The sequence below is a fragment of the Hippopotamus amphibius genome, chromosome 9 (genome assembly GCF_030028045.1).
Source record: "Hippopotamus amphibius kiboko isolate mHipAmp2 chromosome 9, mHipAmp2.hap2, whole genome shotgun sequence".
NCBI lineage: Eukaryota > Metazoa > Chordata > Mammalia > Artiodactyla > Hippopotamidae > Hippopotamus > Hippopotamus amphibius.
Window position 1 is genome coordinate 66,980,240 of NC_080194.1, and position 14,443 is coordinate 66,994,682.

At 36.3% G+C, this 14,443-nt stretch overlaps 2 protein-coding genes across 12 annotated transcripts in view; one reads left to right on the plus strand and one right to left on the minus strand.

Annotated features, from left to right (window-relative positions):
* Positions 1–11,826, plus strand: part of CCDC90B (coiled-coil domain containing 90B) — a 148,705-nt gene extending 136,879 nt beyond the window's left edge. For 8 of the 9 annotated variants that reach the window (XM_057748715.1, XM_057748716.1, XM_057748713.1 and 5 more), the window contains 6 exons: positions 2,023–2,124; positions 3,087–3,128; positions 3,229–3,300; positions 3,399–3,452; positions 5,291–5,405; positions 6,799–11,826. In XM_057748715.1, the coding sequence (XP_057604698.1) occupies positions 2,023–2,124; positions 3,087–3,128; positions 3,229–3,300; positions 3,399–3,452; positions 5,291–5,405; positions 6,799–6,854 (441 nt within the window). In that variant the 3' untranslated portion in view covers positions 6,855–11,826. The remainder of the gene's footprint in view (positions 1–2,022; positions 2,125–3,086; positions 3,129–3,228; positions 3,301–3,398; positions 3,453–5,290; positions 5,406–6,798) is intronic. The other variant, XM_057748712.1, reaches the window with a different exon arrangement.
* A 1,977-nt stretch (positions 11,827–13,803) lies between these two features.
* Positions 13,804–14,443, minus strand: part of ANKRD42 (ankyrin repeat domain 42) — a 45,048-nt gene continuing 44,408 nt past the window's right edge. For all 3 annotated transcript variants that reach the window (XM_057748705.1, XM_057748706.1, XM_057748707.1), the window contains exon 12: positions 13,804–13,932. In XM_057748705.1, coding sequence (XP_057604688.1) covers positions 13,843–13,932 — 90 coding nt within the window. In that variant the 3' untranslated portion in view covers positions 13,804–13,842. The remainder of the gene's footprint in view (positions 13,933–14,443) is intronic.

A 14,443-nucleotide genomic window follows, 5' to 3' on the forward strand; every position in this document is an offset into this window, starting at 1 on the left:
CAGCACTGCATACAAGAAAATGAACCCCCTCCCCAATAATATAGATGAGGGTTAGGGAAGGCATTAGAATCAGGGATGTCTACTGTACACAGTAAAAAATACTTTTTAATTTACGATAGGAATAATATTTAAAGCAACACTTTCTCCACATCAAAACACTGGAGTCACACTGTGCTGCTTCAGCCATTAGATCCCTGTCTCATCATGTTCACTGAGTGCTAACTGCGCACAAAGTATTACGGTAAGCATTTTACCTGCATTATCTCATTTAATCCTCAAAACAACTCTATAAGGTATACATTATTCCCATTTCACCAAAGAGTTCAAAGAAGCTAAATAACCTGCCAAAATCTCACAGTAAATGGCAGTGTTTGGATTCAACCCCAGGCAGCCTGACTCCAGAACTCATATTTTTAACCTGATGGCTGTGCCATCTGAGAGTTGTTTTTGGGGAAGATGTGTACATTGCAGACCCTTTGAAGACTGAGTCATTCCTTAGTCATGCATCTGGAACTGTTGTAACCTCTGTTTTCCAAAAGTCAAGTCAGTTGTTTTTGTTTTTTCTATTTTCTCTTTTTTGGCTGTGTTGGGTCTTCCTTGCTGTGCTTGGGCCTTCTCTAGTTGCTGCAGGGGGTGGGGGGCTACTCTTTGTTGCAGTGTGCGGGCTTCTTATTGCAATGGCATCTCTTATTGCAGAGTGCAGGCTCCAAATGTGCAGGCTTCAGTAGTTGCAGCACACAGGCTCAGCAGTTACGGCTTACTCGCTCCGCGGCATGGCATGTGGGAGCTTCCTGGACTAGGGATTGAACCCATGTCCCCTGCATTGGCAGGTGGGTTCTCAACCATTGCGCTACCAGGGAAGTCCCTGAAGTCAGTTTTGAAATAGCCTTTCTCACCCATATTGGTCAGTGAGGACTGTAACCCCGACAATGAACTCCCAGCCACAAACCATGACAAAAATGGAAGTTACACTAGTGATCTAATTCTTATTTGGGTTTTTTTTGTTTTGTTTATAAGCCCTGTTATAGAGGATTTTTTCCAAGATTACACCGTCATCCACTTTTTCTCTTGATAAAGAGGGATAAAAGATGAGTCATGATTTTGAGAAGTTTAGTGGTAAAAGTTATATTTTCCTTGTAATGCTGCTTTAAATCATTTCTACAAAAATGTCCCTCCCTAGCGAAGTAAAAGTTTATAAATCCATCAGGCACCACCTTTTCTTTGTACTGCCAAATATAGGAAAGATACTCAGAAATTTAAACCAAATTAATTATGTTATGCTGACAGTTATTTAAACCATACTTCGACCTATTTTATTACCTGACTTCAAAGCCTTATCCAGTATCCTAGAAATTTCCGATGGTAGAAAATCCTTTAAAATCAAAGCAATGAAAAATAAAAACTATTCTATGTATGGATCTAGAGACGGTCATACAGAGTGAAGTGAGTCAGAAAGAGAAAAACAAATATCGTATATTAACACATATATGCGGACTACAGAAAAATGGTACAAATCAACCGGTTTGCAAGGCAGAAATAGAGACACAGATGTAGAGAACAAACATATGGACACCAAGTGGGGAAAGCGGGGAGGGTCGAGGGGGAATGAATTGGGAGACTGGGATACCAAATTGTACACTAAATACATGCAGTTTATTGTATGTTAACTATCTCAATAAAACTTCTTAAAAAAAAACAACTATCCCATGTAGATATTTAAAAAATAAACAGAGTATTTCCTAAGAAACTCTTAAAGGTTAAGTAAGCATTTAATTGGGATTCTTTCATTGAAAAGACCTGGACATTTGTTTCTCTTCCCTGGGAAATACTCTTACTTCCTTGAATCTCCTGCTTCTTTTCATTTTGATATTTCAGATATATAGGTTTCATATGTTTTGTTTTGTTTTTTACTTAACCAAGCAACATTATACTTTGTAGCAAGACAACAGTTTTTTTGAAGTTTTATGAATAATTCTATGCAAGGGGATGGCATCACTAGGTTATTTTAATTTTGCATTTTAGGAAGTAACAGTACAACAGTTAATGGCTCATTTGGACTCCATCAGGAAAGACATGGTCATCCTAGAGAAAAGTGAATTTGCAAATCTGAGAGCAGAGAACCAGGTGATACAAGTCTCAATTTATTACTAATAAATGAACTAATTTCATAAGTATCCTACTTGGTGAAGAATAGGACCCCAAAACAATTTCATGTGGTAATTAAATAATTACTAGCAAGTTTTTAGATAAAAGTATACTACATGTTTAACCATACCTAATCTTTCTATGTGTAAATCATAGTTTCTCACATACTGAAGAATAAGAATTGTATCTTATACAGGTCACATAAAAGGAAATCTTTGAGCTACATATATTTTATTAAATTTCTAGTGTAGTTCAGAATGTTTTCAGAGCTGACAGTAATGTGGCATTTTCCATTTTTTGGTTCTGTAATAATTATTTTTGTCACTTAAGAGAAAAATGTTTCTGTAATTCAGTCAGAACTTTGTTATCCACTAGCTTAAAATATTTTTAAATTTAGAATATCAATCTTTTGTTTTTTTAAGTAGAACACAGTAGGTCCCCCCTTATCTGCATTTTCACTTTCCACAGTTTTAGTTACCTGTGGTCAGTTGCAGTCTGAAAATATTAAGTGGAAAATTCCAGAAATAAACAATTAATATGTTTTAAATCACATACCGTTCTGAGTAGCACTGGACAAAGAGATGGTTCACACTGTATATGAACCCACCCATTAGTATAAGAAAAAATGTAGTACATACAAGGTTCAGTATTATTCAAGGTTTCAGGCATCCACTGGGGGTCTTGGAACATATCCCCTGTGGATTGGGGGGGGGGGACTACTATATTAAAACATAAATATATTTTCTAATTTTATGTTCTTAAGAATTATTTTCTGAATAAGATGAGCTATTCTTTTTGTCTTTGTTTTTAATCAAATTTTGTATTAGAAATCCATGGATTGTCCAGTTTTTGCTTATGCAGGGGTTCAGATTTTTTTTGATAAATCATAGTATGAACTTTTGGTTTAACACCAGTTGTGTGTGATCTTTCTTTATACCTAGAAAATGAAAATTGAATTAGAACAAGTTAAGCAACAACTGATAGTAAGTGAAACTTTTTTCCCCCGCTTCAAAGTATTTTATTAATTTCAGAACAAATATTCATTACAAGATCACTTTTTAAATATTTTTATTTTCTTTAAAGAATGAAACCAGTCGAATCAGAGCAGATAATAAACTGGATATCAACCTAGAAAGGAGCAGAGTAACAGATATGGTAATGTGCTTTTTAAATGTACTTTTTTGGTCACTTACTCCTTTTTAATTCCTTTTAGTCTTCTTTTTTTTAATTTCCTGATAAACCATATCATTTAGTTTACAGATCAAGAAAAGAAACTTATGGAAGCAACCACAGAATTTACCAAAAATGTAAGCTACTATGTAAAAGTTTCTCTTTTGTATAGCTCTCATGCCTTATGTAACTGCCTTTATGTGTATCACTGTATAAGTTTGGACTTTAACAAGCTAGCCCTATAGAATCCATGATTTCCTCATAGTTATTATAGTTAACCAGTACTTTGGGGAAAGCTGCTACCAGGTGGATGGTAGTACCTGAGCTGTGACTTCTGAGTCAGAATCAAGGTTTCCAGGTAGCATACTTTTTTTTAACTAAATTATTTTTATACAGAAGAGAACTATTTTTTTAAAAAAAGACAAGGATTCACAATTTGTATTTAAATGAGTGCCTAGGTTCAATCAACTATCTTAAAAAATTTTTAAGTAATAATATTTATGTTAGATACTGTTTTACTTACTCTTTTGCTTATTAATTTACTTAATCCTCTTATCAGCCTCTGTATGAGGTAGGCACTCTTCCCATTTTACCAATTTGGAAAGTGAGGCGGTGAGAGGTTAAGGTCACACAACTAATAAGTGGTAGAGCCAGATGTGTGGATTCTAAACTCCATACTCATAACTATTGTTTACCTCTCATTAATCCTAAATTGTAATCATTACTTAATCTCTATGGCTGAGGAAAACCTAGCTTTCTGACTCAGCCTAGTCCTTTTCTTAAAAGTTAAAGGCCACTTGGTCTGCATTCTAACATAAGAGACGTCACTCTTGATTATAATTCAATAGAAGCAAAGGTCCCATTTGCCTTCCTAAGCAGCCTATTCCCTTCTCTTAACTTCTTGGTCAGATAAAGGAGATAAACAAGGAAATCAACAAATTCTCTCACAGCTAATTTCTGAGCTCTAAATATCATCTTATTTCTCTTTCTACCCCTTAGTGTCTGTGTACATAGCATTCAGTGTTACCCAATGAGCATTTCTGCCATTTCCTTTAATACTGGTGCCAGTTCCTATTATAAACCCAGTTGGTTTTCCCTTTTGCAAAATATATTTAAAGTTTTAACTATAATATCCTAAGGACTTCGTACACATAAAGTGATAGTTCTGTGACTCACATATTTGCTTCTTAGTTTATCCTCATATATTTAGGTCTTAAATAAAGGCATGCCTCAGAGGTATTGCAGGTCCAGTTCCAGACAACAGCAATAAAGCAAATATTGAAATAAAGTGAGTCACACGAATTTCTTGGTTTCCCAGTGCATATAAAACTTATGTTTACACTATGCTGTAGTTTATTAAGTTTGCTGTAGCATTATGTTTAAATAAATCATATCCATACCTTAATTTAAAAATAAGAACTGCTAAAAAGATGCTAACCATCTTCTGAGCCATCAGCGAGTGGTAATCTTTTTGCAGTAGTAACATCAGAGATCACTGATCACAGATCACCATAATAAATATAGTAATAATGAAAAAGTTTGAAGTATTGTGAGAATCACCAGAGTGTGACCCAGAGACATGAAGTAGGCAAATGCTCATGGAAAAATGGCGCCAATACACTTGTTTGACTCAGGATTGTCACAAACCTTCAATTTGTTTGAACAAAACATGCAGCAACTTCGAAGCTCAATAAAACGAGGTATGCCTGTATCTTCCTGTGAGGTTTTTAGTAAAATGTGCCCAGAATGTGATGATCCTAAGAAATACTCTCCAAATATCAAAGGAGTACTTTTTGTCAGTTTTTATTACTTATGTGGTATCATTTTTTTTATATCACTGTGCTTTTTTACTGTTTCCCCACTTAAAACTTTTGTTACACAAAATTAGCCCATAAATGAGGGTTTCTGAAGTAAACATTTTTTGTCCATGATACATAGGGACAAAATGTAATTGTCTTATTCTTAATTACTACAGGATACCAAAACCAGAGGTATTATTTCAGAGACTGGTAACAAAATTGACACTGAAATTGCTTCTTTAAAAACCCTAATGGAGTCTAACAAACTTGAGACAATTCGTTACCTTGCAGGTAAGGCTTGTTTGTCAGAGAAAGGATTTACAACTCACAACTCTAAAGGCACCACCCTTTATTTTTAAAAGTAACAGCAACTACTTTGGAGTCAGGTACACATAGTGTTGGGTCCTACTTCCACCACTTGCTAGCAGTACAGCTTTGGGCTTGTTGCCTCGTCTATATGATGGGAATACTATCATCAACCTTATAGGGTTTCAATTATGGCTAAATAAGGTAATAAGTGAAATCTTCAGCACACTACCTGGAACATGATAAACAGTAGCAGGATCAAATGAGAGAATGTATAATTGGCCAGTGGCAACAAGACAAGAAACTGTTAATTGTTATTCTTTCTCCTCAAATGTCCATCTTCCTACTCTGTCTTAGAGAGACCTAATCCCATTTCTTAAAATTAAGGAAATGATCTTGTCATTAACCAAGTTTCAGTAAGTAGTGTGATCAAATGTTATAATGTATAATTAGATTTACACATTAAAAATGGGATAGCCTTACTATGAAAGACTGTTTTTTGTATCTTTTGCTCTTCATCTCAGAGTCTCTATTTTAAAATCATGGCTGCCTAAACAAACTAGAATCTAGGGAGTCCTAAAAGCCTCACCCAAATTCACCTCCTTAAGGAAAACAGAAAGGTTTTCTATCCAGATTGATGTAACATAGAGAGCAGGTGGTATATTAACTATTTAAAAAGCTTGATACTTTTTCTGCCTTTTCTTCTACCTCATTGTTTTTTTATAAAGGATTTTCATTAAAAATTTTATTTTTTACTTATAAGTTGTTAATAATTATGAAACAATTTTTAAATGTACTGAAAAGGCAATTAAAATTTTCTTATGGATGATATGGATGTCTATTTTACTGGCTTAACTACAGAATTTTTTAATATAGGTAAAAGTTTTTCACATATAAATTATATCTAAAATTAGAGTTTATAATTAAACTAGTCATTGTTAATAATACTAATGTTAATAATGACTTTAAACAGTTATAGATTCTAACTGACATATAACCTACACTTTTAAATTACTGTCATCCTTATTCTGGTTTAAAATACAGAAGCTTTTAAGAAGAATTGGTACTAAGCCTGCCCTAATGGATACCCTTTATCCTTAGCTTAATTTTCTAGGGAATGAAAAACCTAAGGTAAAAAACTGGTTGGATTGGGAATTTCCTGGTAGTACAGTGGTTAAGACTCCACACTTCCGATGCAGGAGGTGTGGATTCAATCCTGATTGGGGAACTAAGATCCCATATGCCACACAGCATAGGCAAAAAAAAAAAGAAAAAGTTGGTTGGATTTACTGATTTTGCTTTCAGTTTAAATTGAAGATAACATTTTCTCTTTGTCTCTGCAAGATAATCTCAATAACATGGTTTCTTCTTTTCACAGCCTCTGTGTTTACTTGCCTGGCAATAGCATTGGGATTTTATAGACTCTGGAAATAACAGTGAAACTACTATGTTATGCTCCTACTCCTGCTGCTGTTGACTTCTTAGAACAAACACTATGCCAGGATGGATTTACTTTGAACACTGAAAGTTGCAGTAGAAACTTAGTATGAGATTATTTAAAGTACATATGGACTAAAGGAAATGTTTTAGAATGGGAAGGTGTATTTGGTCTTTGTTTTTTATATATGTCTTTATTATATTGAAAAGATGCTATTCAAAACCTGACTGATTTGAGATAGGCCTTTCGTCTTTATCCTTTTGATAGCTCATAGAAACTGAACCAGAGTTTTCTAGTTTGCTTGAACAACTGTAAATCACACAGAATTTCTTTGGTATGTACTGTAAATTTGTTTAGTTATAAATAGGAAATCACAGAGCAGTCAAAAGACTGACCTTGTATGGTCCAGTGAGTAAGAATCAGAGGCTCTCCAACTAAATTTTTTTCAAAGATCTAACAGCTAGGTTGTTTTCAAAACAAAACTTTCTGTATTTTAACATTATCTTGTATTTTCATTCAAAATATCTCAGAATCCTCTCACCTAAGAAAATTCTTGGCCACTGTAGATAAATTTGTATTAGATTATTAAATAAAGACCATATAGGTTCCATTGTAATAAACTCTACAGTACATTTGCTCACTCAATAAATAAGAATGCCTGCTATGGGCCAGACAGCATACTGGTACCCATGTACACAGAGCTGAACATGGCCTCCTTATCATGAAACTGACAGCCTTAGTTGGAGAAGACAGACAGTAAACAGGTAAATTATTCATTTGTTACAATTTAAAATATGCTGAAATATTAAGAGGGAATACTTTCCTCTATGTGAAGGAAGCTCCAGTAGCATAACATTGTAATCATTCTTCCTTCAACCACCCTGCCCCAGGTGATTAAGTGAGGTGAAATGAGAAACAAGGCCCACGTAGCCCAGCCACTTCTCCCCATTCCTGTTTGGGATCAGCCTGTTTTACAGAGAGCATTCGTTCTGTTTGCTCTTGGGGGATCAAGTTCACCTCTTCAGGGTGAGGCCTGCTGTAGTACAGTGATACTTGAGACAAGGTAAGTCTGTCTGTCCAATTTGGGGATCAGTGATAAGCTTACTGGACTGAAGATACTAACAGTATTCTCCAGTATCAGTTTAATCAGTAAATAAAGGTATTATTTAGGTCCTTACATCAGTTCATTTTTTTTTTGAGTTTATTTTTGTATATGGTGTTAGAGAATGTTCTCATTTCATTCTTTTACATGTAGCTGTCCAGTTTTCCCAGCACCACTTATCGAAGACTGTCTTTTCTCCATGGTATATTCTTGCCTCCTCTGTCAAAGATTAATTGACCATAGGTACGTGAGTTTATTTCTCAGCTCTCTTTTCTGTTCCATGGATCCAGATGTCTGTTTTTGTGCTAATACCACACTCTTTTGATTACTGTAGCTTTGTAGTATTGTGTGAAGTCTGTGAGGGTTATGCCTCCAGGTTTGTTCTTTTTCCTCAGAATTGCTTTGGCAGTTCTGGGTTTTGTTTTGTTTTGTTTTGGTTCCATATAAATTTTAGGATTGTTTGTCCTAATTCTGTGAAAAATGTCATGGGTTGTGGTCAGAAGAGATGTTTGAAATAGCTTCCATCCTCTTAAATTAGTTCAGGCTTATTTTGTGTCGTAGTATGTAGTCTATCCTAGAGAATGTTCCATGTGTGCTTGAAAAGAATGTGTAATACCACTTTTTTTTGATGTTATGCCCTGAAGATATCAATTAAGTCTAACTGTTCTATTTTGTCATTTAGGATCTCTATTGCCTTATTGATTTTCTGTCTCGAAGATCTGTCCATTGATAACAGTGCAGCGTTAAAGTCTCCTACTATTATCATAGTTCTGTCAATTTCTCCCTTTATGTCTGGTAGTATTTATGTATTTAGGTGCTCCTATATTGGGTGTATATATGTTAATGAATGTACTGTCCTCTTCTTGTATTGATCCTCTTATCATTTTATAGTGTCCTTCTTTATGGCCTTTGTTTTTTAAAGTCTATTCTGTCTTATATGAATATTGACCCACGCTTTCTTATCTCCATTTGTGTGAAATATCTTTTTCTACCCCCTCATTTTCAGTCTATGTGTATCCTTTGCTCTAAAGTGGGTGTATATTTATGGCCATTTTAAACCTTGTTTTCCAGTTGATTTTGTATTTCTTCTTTGTTCCTTTCTTTGTATTTCCTTTTGTGGCTTGAGGTTTTCTTTTGTATTATACTTGAGTATCTTTCTTTTGGGTTTTTGTGAATCTGTTGTATGTTTTTGATTTGTGGTTACCCTGCTTTTCAAGTATGTTAAACTGTCACTATATCGCCTTGCTTTAGACTGGTAGTCACATAAGCTCAAATACATTCTAAAAGATCTACATTTCTTACTCTCCTACATTTTGTGACTTTGATGTCCTGTTTTACATCTTCATGCTTATCCTTTTCTGTTCATTGTAGTTATAATCACTTTCATTTTTTGGATTTTTTTTAACCTGTGTACTATCTTATTTAAGGGATCTTCAATCCTTTTATATATTTACCTTTCCTATTGTGATTTTTTTCTTTCCTATATATTCTTGCTTGCTTTCTATTTAGAGAAGACCTTTCAATATTTCTTTTAAGATACGTTTAGCATTGCTGTTTATTGTTTTAATTTTTGCTTGTCTGAGAAATTCTTTCTCTCTCCTTCTATTCTAAATGAAAGTCTTGCTGGGTAGAGTATCCTAGGTTGCAGGCTTTTCCCTTTCAGGACTTAGAATACATCTTGCAATTTCCTTTTGGCCAGCAAAGTTTCTGTAGAGAAATCATCTGATAGCCTTATGAGGGTTCCCTTATAACTGACTGTTTTTCACTTGCTGCCTTTAGAATCCTCTCTTTAACTTTTACCATTTTAATTATGATATGTCTTGGAGTAGGCCTGTTTGAGTTCATCTTGTTTAGTACCCTCTGTGTTTCCTGTACCTGAATATCTATTACCTTCTTTAGGTTTGGGAAGTTTTCAGCCATAACTTATTCAAATACATTTTCAATCCCCTTTTCTCTTTCTTCTTCTGGGAACTTATTAGGCATAGTAGATTGGCATGCTTTATATTATCCCATAAATATCGTATGTTCTGTCTGCTGTTTTGATTGGGTGATTGCCATTATTCTATCTTCCAGATCACTTATTTGTTCTGCATTATTTAGTTTGCTATTTATTGCCTTTAGCTCAGTTTTCATCTTGGCAATTGAATTGTCTAATTTTGATTGGCTCCTCTTTCTAGTTTCTAGTTCCTTGTTACAGTGATCTACATTTCTATCAATAACTGTTCTTAATTCCTTCAGCATTTTTATTACCTCCTTTTAGAACTCAGGGTCTGGTAGACTGGAGAGGTTTGTTTCACTGTTCTTTCAGGGGATTTCTCTTGTTCTTTCAATTGGGAGTAATTCCTTTGCTTCTTTTTTTCTTATATTTCTCTGTGAATTTAGGAGAAGCAGTCATCTACAGTGGTCTTGAAGGGCTGTTTTTATGAGGGAACATTCTGTGTAGCCTGCTTGAATCCAATTCTTTGATGCAAGGACTATTTTTAGTATGGATGCTTGCCACATCCTTCCTTGGTGTGTGCTGGCCATTATCCCCTTGATAGGGGATTGTGATTGGTGGTGTGGTGACCAGAGCCCACACTGGATATTGGGCAAGGCCTCCTCTTTGCTCTGTGGATGTCACAGCCCTATTGGGGGCAGGATCTGCTCCCCCGTTGTTTAGTGGAAATCCCCAGATCAGGTTCTAAACTGTGGTGTGAAGCAGGCAGGACTGGAGCACTCCCTCTGGGAAAGGAGCTACTGCGTGTTCCTCCTCAGGAGCTGCCTGCTGGGACGTGGGATTTTGGGATGCCACTATAATAAGTTCAGAGCATATGTGCTCACCAAGCCACTGGTGTGTAAACCCACTGGAGCTGCATCCCCTGAGCCCAAAGACAATTGGCCGGGGGGCCCTCAGGCACACGTGTGCCATTACAGTCAGAAAATTCACCAGAGCAAAGCTGCATCCCAGCAACCACAGTGGGATGGCCAGCAATCAGTTCAGCTTTCAGCCCCACCTCCACATGCAAACACCCCCACCTCCACATGCAAACACCCCCAGTTATGGTCCAGACCACATTCCAGACCCTTTGGGCTGGGTCCGTGCAACCAAACTGAGTCCTCTCCTTGGGTCTGTCTGCTGAAGCCCAGGTTTCAGCACCCAGTTGCTGCACACACCAGCAGGTGCACATCTCAGGCTGGGAAGTGCAGTGATGGGGCCAGGATCTTCTGCATTGGTCTCTCAGTGTTGCCACAGACCAACTCCCATACCCTCCACTCCAGCCTCTGAAGCTCCCTATCTGTCCTGGCATACCTCTCAGCCGGTGAAGGAGGTTCCCGGGGTGAGGTAAACATTCTTCTTTCACAGCTCCCTCCCAATTCCTCTGCTCTCTTTTCTCTTCAGCCTACCCAGTTACATGGGGCTCTTTCTTGAAGCTTTGGTTGTATGAGATATGGAAGCATTCAGTAGGTATTCTGTGAGAATTGTTCCACATGTATGAGGGTGAGTCAAAAATTATCCGCATTTCCTACCTCACTGGTACAGAGACTAGAGATGTGTCTTGAGAAAACTGGAGCAAGTACAACCAAACTATTTCCAAGGTTGGGATTACTTTAGAGTCACCGGGCTAGAAGGAAAAAGTAAGGCTGTGTCTAGTCCCGAAGATGAGGGAAATGTTGGATTTGGGAATTCCAGTAGTGGTAAAGAAGAATGCAGACTCTGAAATTCCCTTCCTAAGGTTAGAATCCTAGCTCCATATTGCTGTGTGACTCTGGGCGAATTTCTTAATCTCCATGTATAAAATTCTCTCTCATACAGCTGTGGTGAGAATTAAGCAGTGATACATGTAAAGAATTTGACACAGCTCACACACATACCCAATAAATGTTGACAACTATTTTTACTGCAGATTGAAAGCCCATTGGAAACCACAGAGAAATTAACAATAATGACTATAAAAGTTATGAAAACACTTGCTTACAGACCCTTGACCAGCCTAAACTGGTCTTAGCAGTCAAATGCACTCATGTCAAGGCAAACTAGTCCTGATAATACTGGGCCAAAATGACCTTTAGTGTCCATGTAAGCTACCTGCCAGGGACTAGAAGTGGGCAGTCTGGGATATGGTAAGAAGGCTGCTGCCAGTGAAGCAAGCCCAAAGCCAGCTTTCAAATTTTCAGAGGGAGGCAGAATCTATACAAGTGCTCCAAGAGAGTCACAGGTCTTTGCTAGCTTAAGGAAGAAAAGGGTGGGGGAGGAAAAGTGAGGGAATTGAAGTCAGAACTGAAATGAAATGCCATGGGTGTTTTTTGGTCAGCAAAGTCAAGGGGTGAAAAGAGAAGAAAGAATAATAAAGGCGCATATTTTTCATCCTGTCTGGTCAACTTTGTCTCTATTATTCCTTTCTTATAAAACTTGCAAGACAGAACAATGGTTGCATCCTAAAGCAGATTATTTAAACGTATGTTTTTAGCAAACACATTATGATGTTTTTTTCTTTTTACAAGAGCTGATTTTCATTTTATGTAAACTTTCCTGGAGATATTTGGTTGTTAATGTAAAGCTGTCCTTTTCTAGAACTTACTGGTCTTTTTCTCCTAAGTTTGGATACTTTTTAAAAATCATTAGACATACATATGGCCAATAGGCACATGAAAAGATGCTCAACATCTCTAATTATTAGAGAAATTCAAATCAAAACTATGAGGTACCACCTCACACCAGTCAGAATGGCCATCATTAAAAAGTCTACAAATAATAAATGTTGCAGAGGGTGTGAAGAAAAGAGAACCCTCTTACACCATTGGAGGGAATGTAAATTGGTGCAGCCACTATGGAAAACAGTAGGAGCTTCCTCAAAAAACTGAAAATAGAGTTGTTATAGGATCTAGCAATCTTATTCCTGGGCAAATACTGAGACAAAACTATAATTCAAAAAGATACATGTACCCCTATGTTCATAGCAGCACTGTTCACAATAGCCAAGATATGGAAACAACCTAAGTATCCATCAACAATTGAATGGATAAAGATGTAGTATATATACACAACAGAATACTACTCAGCTATAAGAAAGAAAGAAATAATGCCATTTGCAGCAACGTGGATGAGCCTAGACATCATACTAAATGAAATAAGTCAGAGAAAGACAGACACCATATGATATCACTCGTATGTGGAACCTAAAATATGACACGAACTTATCTGCAAAGCAGATATAGGCTCACCAACATAGAACAAACTTGTGGTTGCCAAGGGGGAGGGATGGATTGATAGCTTGGGATTAGCAGATGCAAACTATTATATATAGAACGGATCAACAATAAGATAACTGCTGTATAGCACAGGGAACCATATTCAATATCCTGTGATAAACCATAATGGAAAAGTATGTGTGTAACTGAATCACTTTGCTGTACAGCAGAAATTAACACTGTATATCAACTATACTTCAATGAAATAAATTTTTTTTACAAAATCAAGTCATTTGAAAAGTTGGGGGTGGGGTGGGGGAAGCTATACCTACACTAGTAAAATGGTACTCTCTAGAAAGTAAAAGAAATATAATTCTATTATGAAGCCATAATAGAAATTCTAATAGTCTTTACAACTAGACTTTTTGATTACTGTGTTATCTTACATTTTAAAGTTTATGTGAATACTTACAGAATTAATTACTCATAAATCTAGAGTCTTGACTTGCCTACATAAATATATAAAAAGTATACTGGGAGGGGGAATACAACTGAGTCCGTGTAATTTTAATCCCTTTGACATTATATATTTCTGTGTTCAGAACTGGAATAACAGCATGTCAGAGTAATTCTGAGAATTTACAGATTTACATTTATATTAATTTAAAAATAAAAGAGAAAAACCAAGCAAGTTTATTTAGTTATTTCACTGATTAGTACCTTTTCACAAAAACTCCCCCAGAAGACACCTTCGTCTTCACTCGCCTCTTCTCTTTACTTGACTCACAGGAAGAGTCATCTTCCTACAAAGGAAAAGAGAGCCAAATAAGATTTCTATGCTAGACACATTTTTTTCGTCTTTCTACATTATGTTACAAAAGAAAAAATTTAACTATGCTAATACTTTCAACTCTGGTTTACATTTCGTTTAGAATTTTGTGTAAATACATTCTTATATCCGAAGAACCAGTGCTTCATATTGTGCTGATTCATCAGACTGGGAGGCACCTTGAGAAATCATCCAGTCCTACCTTTACCTCATATATCTCCCACACAGAACACCTTGGTATTTCTGCTTCTATTTTAGACCATTTCACAACATATTACTAAATGAAATAACACAAAGCATTAGCATGCCATCCTCTGGATTCTTTGTAGGCCCCATTCTGTTAGGAATTGCATTTCCTGGGTCCTGCATTTCCTTCTCTGTTCACACAACATCCCTTGACTGCTCTTGTCTCGTGTTCCACTTTGCCCTGCCACACACTTTCTGAGTATTTCTCATCCATTGTGGTATTCTCAGTACCTAGCACA